Consider the following 19,529-nt stretch of genomic DNA (forward strand, 5'->3'; position numbering starts at 1 on the left):
AGATACGTATGAATGTACACACACACACACACACACACACACACACCAGCCAGTCCGTAATCATGTGTAAACGTCTTGAAGATTCCCTTTGCTTCTTTTGCTTATTTTTTTTCCGTTAAAACTTTGATTGGCAATAAAAACGAGGGATGGCACTGGTTCAGTTTTTCGATTTTTATACCATTTTTCTCAAAAGTCCCTCTGCAACCACCAGTGTCATTTTCACAGAAGTAAACACAAAGGCAGCAGAGGACCCCTGTCAGTGTGTGTGGCTCATGCTGTGGCTCAGGGAAGAGACTGTGTGTGGTATATGCCAGAAGAGCTCCAGCTCACTCCAGCAAGGGGAAGTTGTGTCTGTCGGGAGGAGTTCACTTAGCACCATGAGGAGCACTTGAGCCTGTGCTGGGGAGAGTGTGGATTGGGTTCTGCTATAAGGTCTTGTTGGGGTCTCTGCCCTCTGACCCCACAAGCCTGGAGTTCTGTTGTGTCACTTCCTGCAGGAGAGGCTCGACTGGGTCAGTCCAGCCCACAGGCTCCTCGCAGGGAAGCTGGTTCAGTTCTGTGGGCGAGGTTGAGGCTGAGGCTGGGTTTCGGCTGATCACCAGGTCCAGCTTGTTCCCCGATTCAGCTATCAGAGGAACCACCAAGCAGCAGTCAAAGTCTCTAGTTCGGACATGGTTGATCTGTAACAGGAAAATGCATGCTGCATCAAACTCACTAATCGCTTCAGACCAAGAAGTAAAAAAAAAACAAAACAAAAAAAAAAACACAAACATTAAAACTAAGGATTTTGGATAAATTAAAATAACCAGGTAATTTTTTGGATAAATGTCTTGTCTATTCTAATTTATTATATTATATTATATTATATCTAAACTGTAAAATGACTCAAAGGTGGACGTTTGGTGAGGCTTTATAATGTATGATGTCCACATTGAGCTCTCTTTAATTCAAAATAGTTTTATTTAATTACCAGCAAAAAAATATGCTGAAAGTGTTTGCATAAAATGACCTATTCATACTGTTTATAAGTATGAATTACAGTGACATTTAGAAAATGAATAACAACATTTACACATCCCTAGAGGCTGCTGATGCAGAAAATGTTCAAACTCAATAGCCTCAATTGTATTTCTCTCAGTTTTTACATTTAAACAGAAAATCAGAGCACTATGCTAACGAGACCTTTGGTATTTAAGCTAACATGGGACAAAGCCATTGTTTGGCAGTGCATTGCATCATTTCTATTTCTTTCACTTCCTACACTGTCTAAACAAGTATTTGATCTCAGATTGTCCATTATTTTCACTATACCATCAGAGGCACAACACTGACAATGCTGTTAAACCTGGAGAAAGGCTTGGACTGGGAGATTTCACAGCTTCTACACAGGTTCTACCACAGCTAAAGCTCCTCGTGCTGAATTTGGGCTCAACGTGAACTGAGGCAAACTGTTTGAGGACATATGAATTGATCTAAAAATAGCACAGACATCTAATAGGCCGAACTCATTCATCACAGACTCATTCTTATTAATACACTACAGCCAAAAGTTTGAGGACACCTAGTCATAAGTATTGTATGTGCTTTTTGAACATGGCATTCCACAATTAGTCCCAATTTGCTATTATAATTTCCTCCACTCTTCTAGGAGAATGTTCGACTTGATTTCGGAGTGTGTTTGTGGACATTTGAGCTCATCAGCCACAAGGGTGTTAGTAAAGTCAGGTACTGATGTAGGTGAGGTGAGGAGGCCTGGGGTGCAGTCAGTGTTCCAATTCATCATATAGCAGGCTGCTCATGATCTTTCTTTCCGACCCATGCAAACAATATCTTCATGGAGCTCGCTTTGTGCACAGGGACATTGCCATGCTAGAACAGTTTTGGATTTCCAAACAGAAGTGAATGCAAAATTATACCACATCCAAAAACGTCCTATACAATTGTGTTCCTCCAGCCTAATGGTAGCAGTTTGGAGAAGAACCACAAATGGCAGGAAAAAGGTCAGGTGTCCCAATACTTTTGTCTATATAGTATATCTCTAGCTGGTGTTACTGTTCTACCAGCAAAAATTCAATGCCTTCTGTAGCAATTAATGACTGCTATATGTCTTTTTCAAATGTCCTTCATCAGGTGGCAAAATTACAAAACAATCCTCACAGTAAAGATATTTTTCCTCCTACATAGATTTCTACACAATACTTAGTGGCCTACATTCATAGTGTTGTAGACTGTTTAAGATTCAGCAACAAATAAATTTTTAGCAAAATCTCGACACCTGTAGTGTTATAGCCTACCTGTAACAGCCTGTCGTAGGGTTTCAGCCCCGCCACTTCAGCAGGCCCACCTGGGCGGATGTTGTTGACATAAACGCCCTTCTCCAGAAGCCCGTCAGACACACTGAATCCAAAGTCCTCGAGGTCTGACTCTTTACTCAGACTTACCTGCAGCAGATAGAATGAATGAACTTGCAATAAGGTCGAAAGCTTTGTAATTCGCTGAGGTATTTGCGAGAAAAGCGCTAATCATATTAACAGACGTGACTACCTTGTGTAGCTCCACAGGGTTTGGTGACACGATGTCCTTTATCTCTTGCTGCATCTTTCTCATGGCGAAAGCTTTGCGTCCACTGTCGCTGGGAAGCGTGTTGCTACGGTTGCCCTGGTTATACTGTGACCTGTTGCTACCACGTTCCTGGAAGCTGGCCTGCCTGCCAAGCTGGCACCGCGTAGGCGCCGGGTCATGGTTTAGACTCAGTGTACTGCCAGACATTATGGTGGCCTATAGTGCAGTGGGAAGTAAATACAGAGAGAGCAGCACAGTGAGATTTAATACAGATGCTGAAAGCTCCTTGAGTATACTTTTTTCACCCTCTACTAATTATACATCATTTAAATTGTAGGAAATATTAATACACAGACACTCAGAAGTGGTCTGCTGCTGATTCTAGATCTCTTTTGACAAAAGAGATGGTTAGACACACAAAACAGTGGCAAAAACAATTCAAAATCATCTGCTTGTTCAGTGAAATCATTCATCACTAGATCAATGCACAAACACTCTTGCTATCATGCATCATAGCTGACTGAGGACAAACACATATTACAACCTTGAAGAGTTCCACCATGGAAAGCCATGGCATTAACTAATCACACACACAATTTACAATTTAGATTGATTTTGGGGCATCACAATGTTTGGTGGTGGCATTTGACAAAACCTGGTTAAAGGATGTATGGTTAAACAAGACTGAAAGTCAAAAATAAAAATAAAAAGCCTTGCAGGGCTCTCCCATCATGCTTTGCACGAGCCCACATGCCCATTTCTCCAGACCTGCATCATCGGACAGTTCTGAGTGATCGTCACCCAAACTGTACTGAAAGGAGAGTCCTGGTTAATGATGGATGTCAGCCTAAGACTGAGCTCTCCATCTTACCAAGGTGATGCATTTTTTTTCTTTCTTTCAGAAAAAACAGTCAACAAACAACTAGTCATGCATTTCACAAAAACAGAATTTGTTCACTCCAGATGACATGGTGTTTTTTTTTTCTTGTAAGCTTTTTTTTGTTGTTTTGTTGCTCTTACTTTCATAATACAGTGATACACAATAGCAAAACTAACCAAAGGAATACAATTAATCAAGTCAGATTTGTGACTAAGGGTACATTCAGTGTGTTCTAAGAACTCCTTTAGTGAGTTTCTATGAAGCATTGCAGTATGTAGCTACAATATATATAAAAAAAATATATATCAGCCTTCCCTTTTTGTTACAAGCTAAAAAACAAAAATAGCTTCAAAACACATGCAACTATATAATAAGTGAAATGCATCTCTAATCTAGTCAGAATTAATCATATAATGTTGAGCCAATGTATTGCAAGGCCAAAGTGAATGATCTAATTTAATATCACTAAGTGGCTGACTGTACAAAAACAGTGTAATCTACTTGTAGGTAGAAGACTATCTGTCAGTTTGACTTGTATGAAACATCGTTCCTTAGCAGTTTATGTTTTTTGAATGCACCCCCGGGTTCTGTTAATGGTTTGTAATGGTTGTGTGTTATGGACCCTCCCCTCCCTCCCCCCAGCCTTAAGCAAGCGTGAGACTCTGAGCCACACAGCACAGGGAGAGCTCCAGGATGCCAGTGTGCCAGTGCTACAAGCAGAGAGGAAGCCCAAAAAAAGGAAAGGGGGTACCAAGACGGCCAGGTTTCTCTTAGTCAGAAGCCTGTTTGGCTTGTCCTGGAAAGAGAAGGAGCAGTTACACAAAACCTAAGGCATGACAGCGTGCGTCTGTAGACGGGGGTTGAGGGAGGGGGGTGTATGGCAAAAGGGTGGGACGCTGTAAGAAGTGCATGAATATGTTAAAAAGGTGGGAATGGTCACAGTTAGGGGATGAAATGAATTGCTGTATGATTTAGTGCTGTTATTGTGTTACCTCAAGTTCGCGGAGGATCCCAGACTGGCCGCACGTCTCCAGGTCCTCCAGCGCCTGAGACCAAAAGTTCTCTTCCTGATCCGGCTCTGTGCCATCGTGACCCACGGTAAACCTGGCAATGACAAGCACAGAGGTTTCAACACTCCACTCATGCTGCTAATACGGCAGCCGATGAGCAGGCAGGCACCACGGATATGAGCACAGAACACGACCAATGGGGCTGTGCAGGCACTGGTGGTGAAGGTGTGGCTTGGAAAAAAAATGGGACACATCGTCCAATGTGGCTGGACACAAAGATGGTGACACCCATGAAGGGCTGCGTGGCTTGAGGGCATGGGGTGAGGGGCCACGCTGGATTTGGAAAATGGGGGCACATGGCACTGAGCCTCACCTGCTGTCTGAGATAAGGCCAGTGGGCAGCGTGGTGGCTCTGCAGACAGGTAACGGAGAGACGCTTCAATCAACATGGTCATGTGAAACATTTATAAAATCTAGTCTCCTGCACAGAGCAGCAGCCATTGGAGCTCAAAAGCTTTGTGTCTCACCACAAAACAGGAGCTACTTTCATTGTGTGAAAAAGAACCTCTTTAAAAATGACGTTCATTGGTAAAGACGTCTATTCAGTTGAAACCTATAGAAGAGCTTTTACAGCTGAATATATAAACGGTTACATTTACCACTATTCAATTCAAAATGCTGTTGAAGACGCGTTTTGAATATACTCGAATCACAAAAAAAACATCCTGTCAAATATCCTTCATTTACAATTTACAGGTCTGATACAAAATATATGAATTACTACATCAAAATATTGGTGGGACTACACTTACACAGCCTACATATTTTATGATGCTCCATTTTTACATGTCAGGTTTAGATTCTCTCTGTGCATTTATGGAAGTGACAAAAGCACCACTCAGTAAGTGAACCTCGTGAACAGGTGCTTCAGCAGGCTGTGTACTGTATGTAAAGCAAGTTATAAAGCATCATGTCCCATCATCAAGTCACTTTGCCCTGTCTTTTCTTGTTAATGTGAATAATTTCCAGTAGAATTGACTGATTAAAGCACCTTTCATATGCTGCACCTTATACTCTTTGTTCTATAACATTTCTGAAAACCTTTCAAAGGGATGTCAAACTAAACTAGAGAGAGAACAACATACCAAGATCAACTGTAGCCCTCTCGTGTAAAGATATTCCATTCAAGTCTAACCTTGTGGATGATAGTTTTACTAAGCATCTTTTTATATCAACAGCGCAGAAATATGCCACTATGTGCAGATCAGTTCTGTAATGAGGTTCAAGAAGTTGGCAATTTGTGTTAATGGATTAGTAATAATTACTGAATAAGTGATATGCCTTTTAACTTAAAAAGGTATTACCTAATCTCCCAGCAGAACCATATTACAATCACAATATTTACTCAGTTGTCACTACATAACTTTATTGTGAAATCAGGTAAATCTACTACATAGGTGCACTTTGTACACTGTAAAAAAAAAATGTTCGTAGTTTTAACAATGAAAGAATGTAAAATAGTGACGGTAAAATCCTGTAAATTATAAAACATGAAATTACTGTTTATTTAACGGTTAAATACTGTTAATGTATATACACGCAAACTTAATGCTTTTTGCATTACTGCTTTGCAAAAACTATTCCTTACGTTAGTTTTCTCGTATAGTCCACTTGACAGAGTGAATGAAAACAAATGAGTGAATTCAAACACTGATGAACATCTACTGTTAACAAGCAGAATCAATGAAGGAGAGAAAAAGAAACAAATCTACATACAGTTACAGCCTTAGATGAAATCAACTGACTTCAAAAACAGATTTATCAGCTTCACTTATTATAGTTTGACTTTATTTCTGTCAAATGTCTACAAAACATTCTTTTAAACTTAACAGGGGTTTATATTTTACTGAAAATGTTTTGTTTGACCTCAATATTTTTGAGATCAGTAGTTGCTTTAGTTGGGCTCTTGACCCTTGGCTCTTTACATTAGTTTTTCTCTGGCTGTTATAACTGTGTTTGTAAAGCACATTTGTTATGACAGTAAAAAGTGAAAAGAAATTGTAATTTTGTGGTTTTGATTAACTATTGATGGTGATATAATCATCATCTAATGAACTTATCTTTGATTGTTATGGGTGGTTTCTAATTAATTTTCTTTTTTTATAGTAATATGACTTCAAAGTAACTTGACAAACTATTAAGGATTTTAATATGCACAAAATCTTTAGAAATACAGCACCATTTAGACACACAGACATCAAAAATCAGCAAATGAAACGAAGAGTGATTATTAACCAACTTTAATGCATGCTGGGTGCCAGAATAGTACAAAACTCCTAACATGAATTGCAGCACGAATAAATTATCCACTATTTTCTTCCTTTGGTTTTATTTTGATGTTATTTGATTTGCTATGACTTTTTACAAGAGTGTTTAATGGCAATCAGTGTTGATCTGCTTTGCTAATTTTAAAAGGTCAAGGTTCAAAAGCAACACTAATGCAAATGCTTATCTCCATGGTGACTTCAAATGGAATTAAACCAAAACACCTAAAATCTCAATTAGAGCTTTTAATAAGTGAAGCTGGTAATGCTGTTCTGTTGTTTAATCATCCTCTGCTAAAATCTTGAGAGATTTAATGTGTTTTTTCTGTTGATTTCATATTTGGCTTTGACTGTAAGTTGTGTTTCTCTGCTTGTTTCTCTTCCCTTTAGTGCTTCCTGCATCCTGCTTGTTCACAGGTGTCCATCAAATTTCAATCCTCATTTAATAATTTACTTTATATCATTAACTTCATCACTGCTTCAGTGTTACTTCAACACTTGTGGACACACAATAACTCTTCTAAAACTGAGGATTTTGCTGTGGGATTTAAGGGTTTAAAAATGTGTGAAATAAAAAAACAAAAAAATAAATAAATGTATTTTAACAGTAATATACTGTAAGTTTAATGTACAAAAAAACCTGTTAAAAAAAAAAAAAAAGTAGATTATTGCTGCCAGTAGTTTACCGTACATATATATATATATATATATATATATATATATATATATATATATATAAACCTATTATAATATAAATTCCTGTTGTGTGTTTTGTGGGTTAACATTGTGTAGAAGAGTAGAGCTTGTGTTTAAATCCCAGACAGACAGAGAAATTAATGTTATGCTGTATGTTGCTTTATATAAAGGCAGTAACTGTGTAGGATTGATGTCGTGAGAATTTTCTTCACTAATTTCAATTGCACATGAACGTGTGCTGCTATTATCTACAAGAGATTTGACTCAAATTGATACTTTTAATTATTTTGCATAATTCTGTAAATTTTTTGTCATTGACTAATTTTTTTGAAATTAAAAACAGTCAGTTTTTGCAAACAAAATGAGGTAACTTCAGCTGACAGTATTTTACAGTTAATTTACAGGACAATTTTTACAATGTAAAGTGCCAGTTTAATCGTATTTTTTATGATAGATTTCAGTTTTATTGCGTAAATTTTACAGGATTGTTTTACAGTGTATTCTAGCAATCCCTTTTAGTTACACCCTTCTCTTCACCCTCCACCACTAACCACCAATAAGCATGTATTATTCAGGTGGTGCATCATTTTCAATACAGCAGTGACACTGACGTGATGATGGCATGGTAATAAGTGTGTGGTGCTCGTTTGAGTGTATCTGACCCAGCATTTTGGTTAAATATCTGGTCAGTGGTGGTCCTATGTGGTGGCCATGTGGGATACAATTAGTCAATTTATACCTACTACCGATATGGTAGGTGCACCTGATTTAATTCCTAAAACGTATACATACTAAGTAAATGATTTCACCATTAGATTGAGGTTCTAAAATGTCACTTTACTCAGCATAAAGCGTAGTGTGTAAGTACCCGCTAGCAGTGGGTTTATCCCATTCATCATCACTGAGGCCCAGGTCCTGCAGGATGTTGCTCTTCTGATGACTGCTGCCTGGAGATACACTCCCACGACTTACTTTGGCATTCCTCCACTCGTGGCTGTGGAAACTGTAGCCCGATGCTTGAAAGCCTGTTGGGGCTGAAGCACACACATACACAGATATTATAATTTATTTTTTTAATTTATAGACTGATCCAGCTCATGACTTGAGGATTGTATACTAAATTGCAATGAAGGCAGAATAAAGAAATCAGTATTCATGAGATTATCACTATCATAGCCTTGAGCCAAGCTATGTGTTTTATAGCTCCAACAATACCATGTGATTTAGTTTAGGTTATAGTTCTATTCATATTCCCTTCGGTGCCAAGCCTTCCTTTCCATTTGCTTTATTCATAATTTTCCATGTCTTTGCTTCTAGTATATTTCCTAGTTTTGACATATAGCCATCCTCCATGGTCCCATTCAAATATAAATTGATGTATTACAATTACTATACAAGATCTCTGTACTGGGTGATCGAGCTGCACGGCTCTTTACTTCGCATTTCTGTCCATCCACCTCTCCAGTTGCTCCATAGCTATCAGACTGGCTTGCTGGCATTTCTTCCCTATTGAAAGATCTGAAAATCAACCTTGACAAAACTGTACTCGGATACTGCTGGACTTGTCAATCACCATCAACACCCTCCCAGTCTATCCGGCACACATAACTGAAAAAGTATCTAAGTGTCTTTTTAGATGACATTCTTTTCTTCTCTGATCACATCACTCCATCTATTTCTTGTATTATTGAAGAATACAACCTTTTTGACTATAGAATCTACTCAACTTCTTGTGCAAACCCTAGCTATTTTTAGCTTACAGCATTCTGAATGTCCTTGTCTGCCTGGTTTATAACCTCAGAAAGTTATTTTTGTAACCCCAATACTGAGGTCACACTGTACCACGGACTTCCACTCGTCTTGGCCTTTTAGCCATCAAAGAGCTCCACATTTATGCACACTAGGTCAGGCCTACCTGCTCTTCAAATTAAGTATTTAAGATATTTAAGATGCATGGCAGGTCGGTGAGGTCTATAGATGCTCCTAACACTAGATATCTTGTTGCTTCAGTGTCTGAACATTGAATGGGAGTGTATGTTTCGAACCCTGTTGAGAATGATGGTGTATGTGGTATATGTGATCTTTGTAAATTATTGTATCTTCTATGTCATCCTTGTATGTGATATGTATGTGATATTTGTATGTGATCCTGATTTTGTGTTTCCAGACTCTTCTCTGCACCCAACAACACCTATTTTTCACAACACTCACTATGCCTTAGTTGTATTTTGTGTACAAAATGTATTAAAATATTATTTATGGCCTTAATTATCACTTTGTGTGCCTTCAACAATAGGCTTTGTAAATATGTCTGTCTACTAGTATTACCAGTGGTGGACGAAGTACACAAAGTAGAGATACACTCAATAAAATATTCCTCCAGTAAAAGCAGGTGCTCCGTTTAAACTTTTACTTGAGAAAAATTACAAACAAATTTGCTTTCAAATGTACTTAAGCACCCAAAATACTATGATCAAGTTCAAAACAGAGCGCAAGCTCTACACTGATTGGTGGATTGCTGCGTGTTTGACTAGTTAAGTTTTTTATCCACTTATAAATAAAAAGGAATGACTGATTTTGCAAAATGTAGTTCAGTAAAAAGTAAGATATTTTACTTTGAAATGTAGTGAAGTTAAAATAAAAGTCTATTCAAGTGAAAATACATCAAAAAAGTACATATACATGAAAAAAAAAGTACAGATATGTGAAAAAGCTAGTAAAATACAGCGACAGCTAAGTACAGCAACGATTTACATTTACTTCGGTACTGTAAACCCCTGAGTATTGTATTAAAAGCAATTTAACCAGATAAAACTACAGCATCTTCCTACATTACAAGAAACCCGATAAAACATCTCATGCCCCTTGAACAGTATCTTAAATACCCAGTATGGAGTGTGGCTGACCAGTGTACACAGTACTATGTCAGTAAGTAAATATGATCATTAAAAAAGAACCAGTGAAGCGAGTGTGAGAAACTGTCTCACAACATAGTTCAACACTAGATTCAGCTTACACTGAACACTCAGGCATGCTCACTTCCTCTCTTCGCTTGCTCAGCAAACCGAGGTGCAATTCATGCTCATTGCCCTTGTGCAAAATTTTTTTTTTTACGAGTAGTTCATTGCTGGCAGCCGACAGAAAATGTTCCATGATGTCCCTGATTGCATAGTACCAAATAAGTTGCTTATTTCATAACAGCATTGGTTTGAATACCAAAAACCTTATACTCGTTCAGTTATTCAGTCTGAAGAAATGGCAATGATGCTTCATTAGAAGTATTAGTAGTAGCTGTACAGTAATCCCTTGCCGCATCGCGGTTCAGCTTTCGCGGTCTCACTGTAATGAGGGTTTTTACATGGAACATATCTAATTTTGTTTTGCAGAAATTTCGCCGTATCGTAGGATAATTGCGGGAAAATAAGCATTTTCTAGCCTTAAAAAAATTAAGCTTTTAGAATAGCTGTAATGCATTTCTTGGGTATGCAGTACATTCATTTCATCATCATCACCTTCATCATCATTAGTGCTGCACACTTAATTCATCATCATCTTCTTCATTCAAGTTGTATCTTCGCTGGTGAATACCCATATAGAAATGTTTTATGTTAAAATGACGTAGGTTTAAGAATATTGAAAGTGTTTAAGAGCAGAGTAAAGTTTTATAGGAGTGTTGGACGGTTAATAAAACCTTAAGATATACAGAAATTCTGTATACTGCACTGTATACAAAATAGGTTGCCACTTCACGGATTTTCACCTATCGCAGGGAAGTCTGGAACGTAACCCCCGCGATAGGCGAGGGATTACTGTATATCTGAAATTGACACGTCTGCACAGAGCAGAAAGGACTATACAGAAAGTGCTACAGGAATAGGAATGTGCTCTGTGTTAACCATCTAAACCAAAACAAGAAAGATTCTCATTTTTAAGGAGCCAGAGAGGGTGAGAGAAAAAGAGGTCAGCCTTGAGGAGGTGTATGTCAGCAGGACAAGATGAGATTTATGATCTCTCTAAGTGAGAATTGATTGAAAGTGACACTCGATCATTAAGAGGAAGGTTAAGCCCTCAGTGGGAGGTGGAGTGAGCGTGACAATGGGTTTTGGTCCTAACGGCTCATGGATACCAATGAGAGGACGATTGTGTTGCAGTAGAGCTGCTAAAACAACAGCACTGATCATACTTAAAAATGTCCCAGAACAAATTAGACTTAGGTGACCATTATTTATAATCTGTGTAGTTTAAAGTAATATGTTTTTTTCTCCCGGATTTAAATATGCAGTAATCTAATACATTTGGTAAACGAATAAATCCCAAGTGATCTATTTTAATCAGACCTGATGATAGCAGCATGTATTGTCAGTGATTTTAAACATGAACCCTGAAACTAATTATAGATAAGAGCTTTATGCATTATTAATTTATACATTAACTGCATTCATATTTCCTGTTTCACAGTGTTTAGTAGAGCACATATAAAGTTCCCTCTGTGGGCGTAATAATGCCTACCACTATTAGTTAACATATTATGAACATTTTCTTGCCATTCTGTTTGAGACAAATTACACTTGACCAGGAGGACAGTGTTGGATGGGGAAAAAAGAAGCAAAACATAGTCATTAATGATACAAGGTCTTCTAACTGTTCTGTGTATTCCTACGCACAGTCACAGCCATTTGGCATTTTGCTAAAGAAACTAACAATGGTTGAGGAAAAAAATTAGCTAATAAAATAAAAACTATAATAGCAAAGAGTGCTGAAATGATATTGTATTCTTCCAGGAAATGTAGAGAAGGCAGGAATTACTCAGCATACTAACCTATATTAGGCCTGTGGAGGATTTGGGCAAAGTGACCATGTACTACAGGGCTACAGATTTTGAGATGACACAGGCTGCGCAGACTCCATTACAGGAAGTCTACTGAGATTCATACTGATGACTCAATTTTATCAAAATAACGAGCTAAGTTCTGGCCTTGCTCTACTGCGGAGAATTGTAACCTTATTTAATTCCACATAAGAAAGCTAAACCAAACAAATTTTGATAATTTTTCTAAGTAAATGACAAAAAGCCTGGTATTAGTAATGGTAGCTGAGAGGTGTTTTTGTTGTCATGGCTTCATTTCAGCCTTTACATTTACATACTTCTGTAGAAGGCTGAGCTACAGTACATAGCTCTGACCCTTTGTTAGTGTTTACAATAATACTGCAGTTTACTGCAGATAATAGAGCAGCGAGGTCTAAAACCACAACATGCTTTTAAATTACACAGACAGCAAATGCTACAGTTTACTTTCATGTATGCTTTCATGACTATGAGTCTATATACTTAATCAGCTTTAGAAAAAGTTTGATATGTTCAGTTTGCTCAGAAATTGATTTGTTTTAGTTTCTTATTGCACAGACTAATACAAACCAAATCCTGTTTTACAGGAAAATGGTGTAAAATCTGAGATGGTAAATGTTTCCCAATTTTACAGGAAAATAAAAAAAATTCAGCTGAACACAAAAAGCATAGAGCTGACTCAATAAGTTACTAGATATTCATATAAATAACCATTTTGTAAATGTTTTGTATCTATCCACTGGTTATTTTCTCTTCTATTTTGTCAGTCCAAATATCCAGAAAAGACTGCATTACTGCAGAATTTGACTGTACAGAAAAATTAAGCCTGTAGCCAATAATACACAATGTTTGGATACATGCTGTCAAGTCCATTCAGGGTGAAATCACTTTCTCACTCTAATTGAGCCATGCTAGAGTTTAGTTAAAATTGAACCATGAGCACCTCACTCAGACATTCAGAGACCAGATGTTTTGGTCCACACCCGTATGTGACGGCTGCCCTAATGAACCCCACCAAAGAGAAAAAACACCAGGCTTGGATTCAAGCAAACTGAACACTGCACGTGAATCCATGATAAGAAGTTGTGGATTTCTGACATCTAGAAGTACAAACCATTATTTCCAACATACATTCTCCACGCAAAACACACCCAGAGACACACCCACACTCACCCTGAGGGCTGAAGGAGGCATCGATAGCTGAGCCGTCCCAGGACTCGACGGCGCTGTCCACACTGGGGATGGTGGTGGAGTAGATATCTGACAGCTTCCCCGGCTTCTGCTGGTTCTCATCCTCCACATCACTAAGTTCACCTAGACGACCGGTCACTGATGGCTGCTTAGGACTTGCCACTACACATACACATACAAACACACACACAAAGAATATACACTGAGCCTTGCAGCACTGAGCTTAATGCATCACCATGCTTTTCCCCCCAGAGCCACAAATCAGCTCATCCAGTGACTCATGGACACCCGGTGAACCATATGTGACTTATTGTAACACTGTAACTACAAGGTAGAATATTTATTTATACAGAGAACGTATGTCAAAAATAAGATCAAACAAGGCTTCAGCTTCATATCATAGAGCATAATGAAATTCAAACATTAAAAGAAAATGATTTTCTCCTCATACCCCCCCCCACCCCCCCATTATTGCAAATTCTAAAAGCAATAAAACACCCAATTTTGCACAAATAACAGTGTTTCAAACTAGAGATGAATATATCCTTGCATGCTAAGATGCAGCCTAATACCAAAAAGGCAAAACCTACACTCAATCGAGAAGTATTGGCCTCCTTAGGGAAAATAAACAGAAATTATTATAAAATAAAAAAACAGAGAGTAAGTGTTTATTAATCTTAAACATTGTGTTTTAACAATATAACCATATGCTACCTTAAAAAACAATCAACAACTCACAATAAATATAAAATGAAGCTTCCACTTAAGAGAATAACATCACAGTGCCTCTGCTGACTGCCTTATAATGTTGGAAACACTTGCAGAGATCCTGAAGCATTTGAAGCTACTTTGTATTTGTAGATTTGCACATGTGGACTTCAAACTGCAAAAATGTAACAGGGCTCTTTCTTGTGATATTATACTCGATGTACAAAGGCAAGATTGTTATCAAGCAAAAAGCTTAGAGTCTATTCTATTAGGCAGAACACTGTTTGTATAAAAGTGATTCCAATAATAAAAAGTCACAGATACTTTTTGAAACAAATGTCATGTAGACAGTGTAAAAAACTGAAAAAGTGACGAAGAGCCAATACATTATTTGCTCTTTTCCACTCTCTATTTACATACAACAGCACATATTTACGTCTGCGTGTATTATATATATATAGAAGGGTGTAGAGGCAATAAGTGGAGATGGAGGGAAAACTTGTTTTTTACTATCACTACTGTACACTATGTATCCCTACACTTTTAATTTTTACTTTTTCTTCTTTGCTTATCCTTTTTTTATTTTCGTCACAATCTTCGCTTTCTGGCTTCTAGCAGCGGCGCCTCGAGCTTTTACCTCAATTTTTTTGTGTGCTTCGGGTCATTGTCATGTTGGAAGACCCAGCCTCGACCCATCTTCAATGCTCTAACTGAGGGAAGGAGGTTGTTCCCCAAAATCTCGCAATACATGGCCCCGGTCATCCTCTCCTTAATACAGTGCATTCGCCCTGTCCCATTTGCAGAAAAAACACCCCAAAGCATGATGCTACCACCCCCATGCTTCACAGTAGGGATGGTGTTCTTGGGATGGTACTCATTCTTCTTCCTCCAAACACGTTTAGTGGAATTATGACCCAAATGTTCTATTTTGGTCTCATCTGACCACATGACTTTCTCCCATGACTTCTCTGGATCATCCAAATGGTCATTGGCGAACTTATGACATGCCTGGACATGTGCTGGTTTAAGCAGGGGAACCTTCCGTGCCATGCATGATTTCAAACCATGACGTCTTAGTGTATTACCAACAGTAACCTTGGAAATGGTGGTCCCAGCTCTTTTCAAGTCATTGACCAGCTCCTCCCGTGTAGTTCTGGGCTGATTTCTCACCTTCCTTAGGATCATTGAGACCCCATGAGGTGAGATCTTGCATGGAGCCCCAGTCCAAGGGAGATTGACAGTCATGTTTAGCTTCTTCCATTTTCTAATGATTGCTCCAACAGTGGACCTTTTTTCACCAAGCTGCTTGGCAATTTCCCCGTAGCCCTTTCCAGCCTTGTGGAGGTGTACAATTTTGTCTCTAGTGTCTTTGGACAGCTCTTTGGTCTTGGCCATGTTAGTAGTTGGATTCTTACTGATTGTATGGGGTGGACAGGTGTCTATATGCAGCTAACGACCTCAAACAGGTGCATCTAATTTAGGATAATAAATGTAGTGGAGGTGGACATTTTAAAGGCAGACTAACAGGTCTTTGAGGGTCAGAATTCTAGCTAACTTATTTGCAGCTGCATCATACAAATAAATAGTTTAAAAATCATATATTGTGATTTCTGGATTTTTTTTTTTTAGATTATGTCTCTCACAGTGGACATGCACCTACGATGACAATTTCAGACCCCTCCATGATTTCTAAGTGGGAGAACTTGCAAAATAGCAGGGTGTTCAAATACTTATTTTCCTCACTGTATGTATGTATATATATATATATATATATATATATATATATATATATATATATATATATATATATATACACACACACACACACACACACGCCATGTAAATGCACACTCAGTGTGAGTGATTCCTCCACTACTCACATTCTCCCTGTTTCTTGATCTTCAGAGTAACAGACTCTCCAGCCATCTGAAGTAGGTGGATAGCTTCACTCAGTGGTTTTCCCTTCAGGCTGTTACTGTTAATAGCCAGGATACGATCCCCAACATGGATCGCCCCGGTCCTATACACCACAAACAAATTCATCATCATTTTAAATTGAACGCTTTTACATCACATATGGTCAGACTTTTAATCCTACACTCGCTCTCCTCCCTACTATTTCGAGTATCGTATTTTCAAGATTTTCTTTCAGCTATTTAGTGGCAATGACAGACAATACATTATGCTGGAAAGCAAACACAGTTAAAACAGTGGGTGTTGTGAGATGAAGTACGGTGGTATTAAGCATCAGTACCTCTCAGCCAGGCCACCCTTGGTGAGGCTAGAGATGATTATGGGGTCAAAGGGCTCTTCGGTGCCTGAGATGGTGATGCCCAGCGGGCCCCCGTAACGCTTCAGCTCCACAGTGTAGATGATGGCACCAGAGCTCTCCTGCTCGTCTGCAACACAGGCCAACAGCACACGGGCGTCCATATCAACACGGCCTAGACGCAGGACACCTCACAGAGGGGCAGAGAGCAGAACGAAGACAGCCCTCACAACACCGGACAGAGAGAGTGAAAGAGAGCGAGAGTGGGAGGAAGAGCAGGTTTGGGGTTGATGGACAGGGAAACGGGGCAGAATTCAAAAGGGATCCAGAGGTTGTGAAAATAAAAATAGAAAGGGGAAAATAAAGAAAAGCACAACCGAAAGGAAAATGTAGGATCTAAAATTTGGAAAGGGCTGCCTTAAAAATGTAAGGTTGAATAAAAAGAGAAAATGTAAATAAATCTAACAGGAATATTCAAGGAAATCCATTACTAGCTTTAAAAGACTAGCAATGCACCTGTACTCAACTGCAGAAATAATTATGTATCCTGACAAAGTGCAGACACAAGGGGAAAAAAAGAAACGCATGTACGAGACAGCATGTTCTACTAAACATTTTCCTCAAGGCCCAGAAATGTCAAAGACAGGCACAGTCATTACTGAATACTAAAATCCTTCCGATGAGCAACAGTGTTGAGTGATTCTCACAAAGATTCTCACAAATATTTGTAAAGCTATGAAATTAGAAGTAATCCTAAAAGCCTGTAGTCTTTTTCCATGGATTTAGAAAACGGTTTGGTTCTAGAACTAACTGGGTGATACAATAATCCTAATAATGCTCAGCTTTTAGGCAAAAAATGAAAATGTCGAGGCTTTGACATGAGAGTGATAGAAGTGTGGAGGAGGCAGAAAGAAAGAAGAGACTGTCCTCCATCCTACACAGGAGCTCATGAGCACACAGAGCACTCTTTGTCACTCACAAAGGTCAGAAATTGCCAACCTGTAAATTTGGGCTCATCCAAATTGAACAGGAAGTAAGAGTGTGTGTGTGTGTGTGTGTGTGTGTGTGTGTTTCCTGGATTGGAGGGGGGAGGCTTGTAGAATCCCCCTGAGCCATTAGTTTTATCCTGTAGTATCTCAGCCATACTAATGAAGAAGGGAAATTTCATAGCACCTCTAGAGTCCAGTTCAACTGCAAAACTCGGGGAAAAAACGCAGGACAAGTCTGTGTGTGTGTGTGTGTGTGCGTGCGCGCCTCAACAGGAATTTCATTCTGTTTATAAATTGATAAACACAACACAGTCCCCTGATGACCCACTTCACATTAATCAAGAGTTATATGACAGCACTCAAATGCCATAGTGGTGATTATTAATGATTCATTACGTTAGCTACTGGAAGGAAATAAGGAAACCTGGTTTCTTTTTCTGAAAAAGAAAGTACCTTCCAGTTACAGTCAGGATTCAGTCGGTGTTACTGAAGCAACTTCAGTTGCCGTTATTACTGGAGCTCCTAAAGGCTAATGACACTGCAAATCACAATATATGTTCCAAGAATCTAGGATCTTTCAGCAATGTAGCATTACATGTGTGAAATCATATAGTACTAGTCCTGCTCATAAATTGGACATGCCATTACAAAGTCTTGCAACACAGTGTATGAGGGCTTACCTGCTGTATTTATTTATTAAAATAGAAAAGACCTGCTTATGTGCCCTTTTCTTGCATCTGAATCTCAAATACAAAATGTCTAGGAGGATCCTTTAGCCCCATTAAATCAACCTGATTACCTGCTTAACATATGACCCCAAAATTATCTTAAAATCTCAGCAACGTCTTAAATCAAAACAAAACTTCCTATTAATGATTCTGATTAATCAGGTCTTGTTTTTATTTAATGATGTTGACTTAATTAGTCTCTAGCCCTCTTTATCCTTCTAAGCCATTATTAATAAGCTAAAGTTAATCATTTTTTAAATGGCAAGGGCATACATTTTGTATAGAGACTGACAAAAGAATAGAAGCCTATAGTGACCTGAATAAAAGAAAAAGTCTCCAGAGGGTTTTACTGGTTAAATGAAGCCAGTAAGAGTTTAATTGGGCTCATTAAACTAATTTTCCTCGATGTGCACAATGGCAATAGAACTTGAGATTAGAGAAGAATGCAAAGGAGATTTGCAGTCTTCTGGGGACATTGTGAGCAAAAGACCAAATCACACTGCAAGTAAGACAATGAAACTAAATACACACACTGTGTGGACGCCTTGTCTGTGTATACCTGCAGAAAGCAAGCATCAAAATGACAGCCGTCAAAGTCCTAAAGCTTTTGTTGTTCTTCGTCACAGACTTTCTTTTATCCTTCGAGTTTGGCGCTGCATATTGAAAGTGTCAGCCCAGTAAACCCATCAGCCAGCATTGATTCTATTCTTTTCTTTACATTTCTGTATTCGCAATCTTCCATCTTTTTTTGTGAATAAACCATCAGCCCAATCCAAGGCTGAGTAAGTGTATATTACAAGAGCCAGGGGTACCTGAGTTGTCCTCGTCTTTACGAATTTTGAGCTTGACCAGTTCCTCACACTGCTGCAGGATCTGGACAGCATCCTCCATGGAGCAATTGTCCAGGCGGATGTTGTCGATGGCCAAAAGCTTGTCCCCCAGCTCCAGAGTCCCTGTCCTGGGCAAAAAAAATGTAAGAACATGTATCTTTTAAAATTGTATATTATGTTGACAATGCTTATGCATACATACATACACTGATCAGGCATAAATTTATAACCACCTGCCTAATATTGTGTTGTCCCAATTTTGCTGCCAAAACAGTTCTGACCTGTCAAACAGTAACATCATTAACTTCTTTAGCAATTTGAGCTACAGGAGCTTGTCTGTTGGATCGGATCACAACGGGTCAACCTTCACTCCCCAAGTGCATCAATGAGCCTTGGCCACCCATGACCCTGTCACCGATTCAACAATGTTCCTTTCTTGGACCACTTTTGATAGATACTGACCACTGCAGCCTGGGAACACCTCAGACAAACTGCA

At 38.7% G+C, this 19,529-nt stretch overlaps 1 protein-coding gene across 8 annotated transcripts in view; it reads right to left on the reverse strand.

The window, feature by feature from the left end:
• Positions 1-156: 156 nt before the first annotated feature.
• grip1 (glutamate receptor interacting protein 1) overlaps positions 157-19,529 on the reverse strand; it is a 277,675-nt gene continuing 258,302 nt past the window's right edge. For 3 of the 8 annotated variants that reach the window (XM_046872780.1, XM_046872777.1, XM_046872779.1), the window contains exons 16-24: positions 19,016-19,161; positions 16,472-16,676; positions 16,098-16,237; positions 13,492-13,671; positions 8,341-8,506; positions 4,435-4,546; positions 2,545-2,778; positions 2,295-2,441; positions 157-680 (exon numbers count right to left, since the gene is read on the reverse strand). In XM_046872780.1, the coding sequence (XP_046728736.1) occupies positions 426-680; positions 2,295-2,441; positions 2,545-2,778; positions 4,435-4,546; positions 8,341-8,506; positions 13,492-13,671; positions 16,098-16,237; positions 16,472-16,676; positions 19,016-19,161 (1,585 nt within the window). In that variant the 3' untranslated portion in view covers positions 157-425. The other 5 variants (XM_046872783.1, XM_046872784.1, XM_046872778.1 and 2 more) reach the window with 5 other exon arrangements.

Source organism: Silurus meridionalis, chromosome 18 (genome assembly GCF_014805685.1).
Source record: "Silurus meridionalis isolate SWU-2019-XX chromosome 18, ASM1480568v1, whole genome shotgun sequence".
Classification (NCBI taxonomy): Eukaryota; Metazoa; Chordata; class Actinopteri; order Siluriformes; family Siluridae; genus Silurus; species Silurus meridionalis.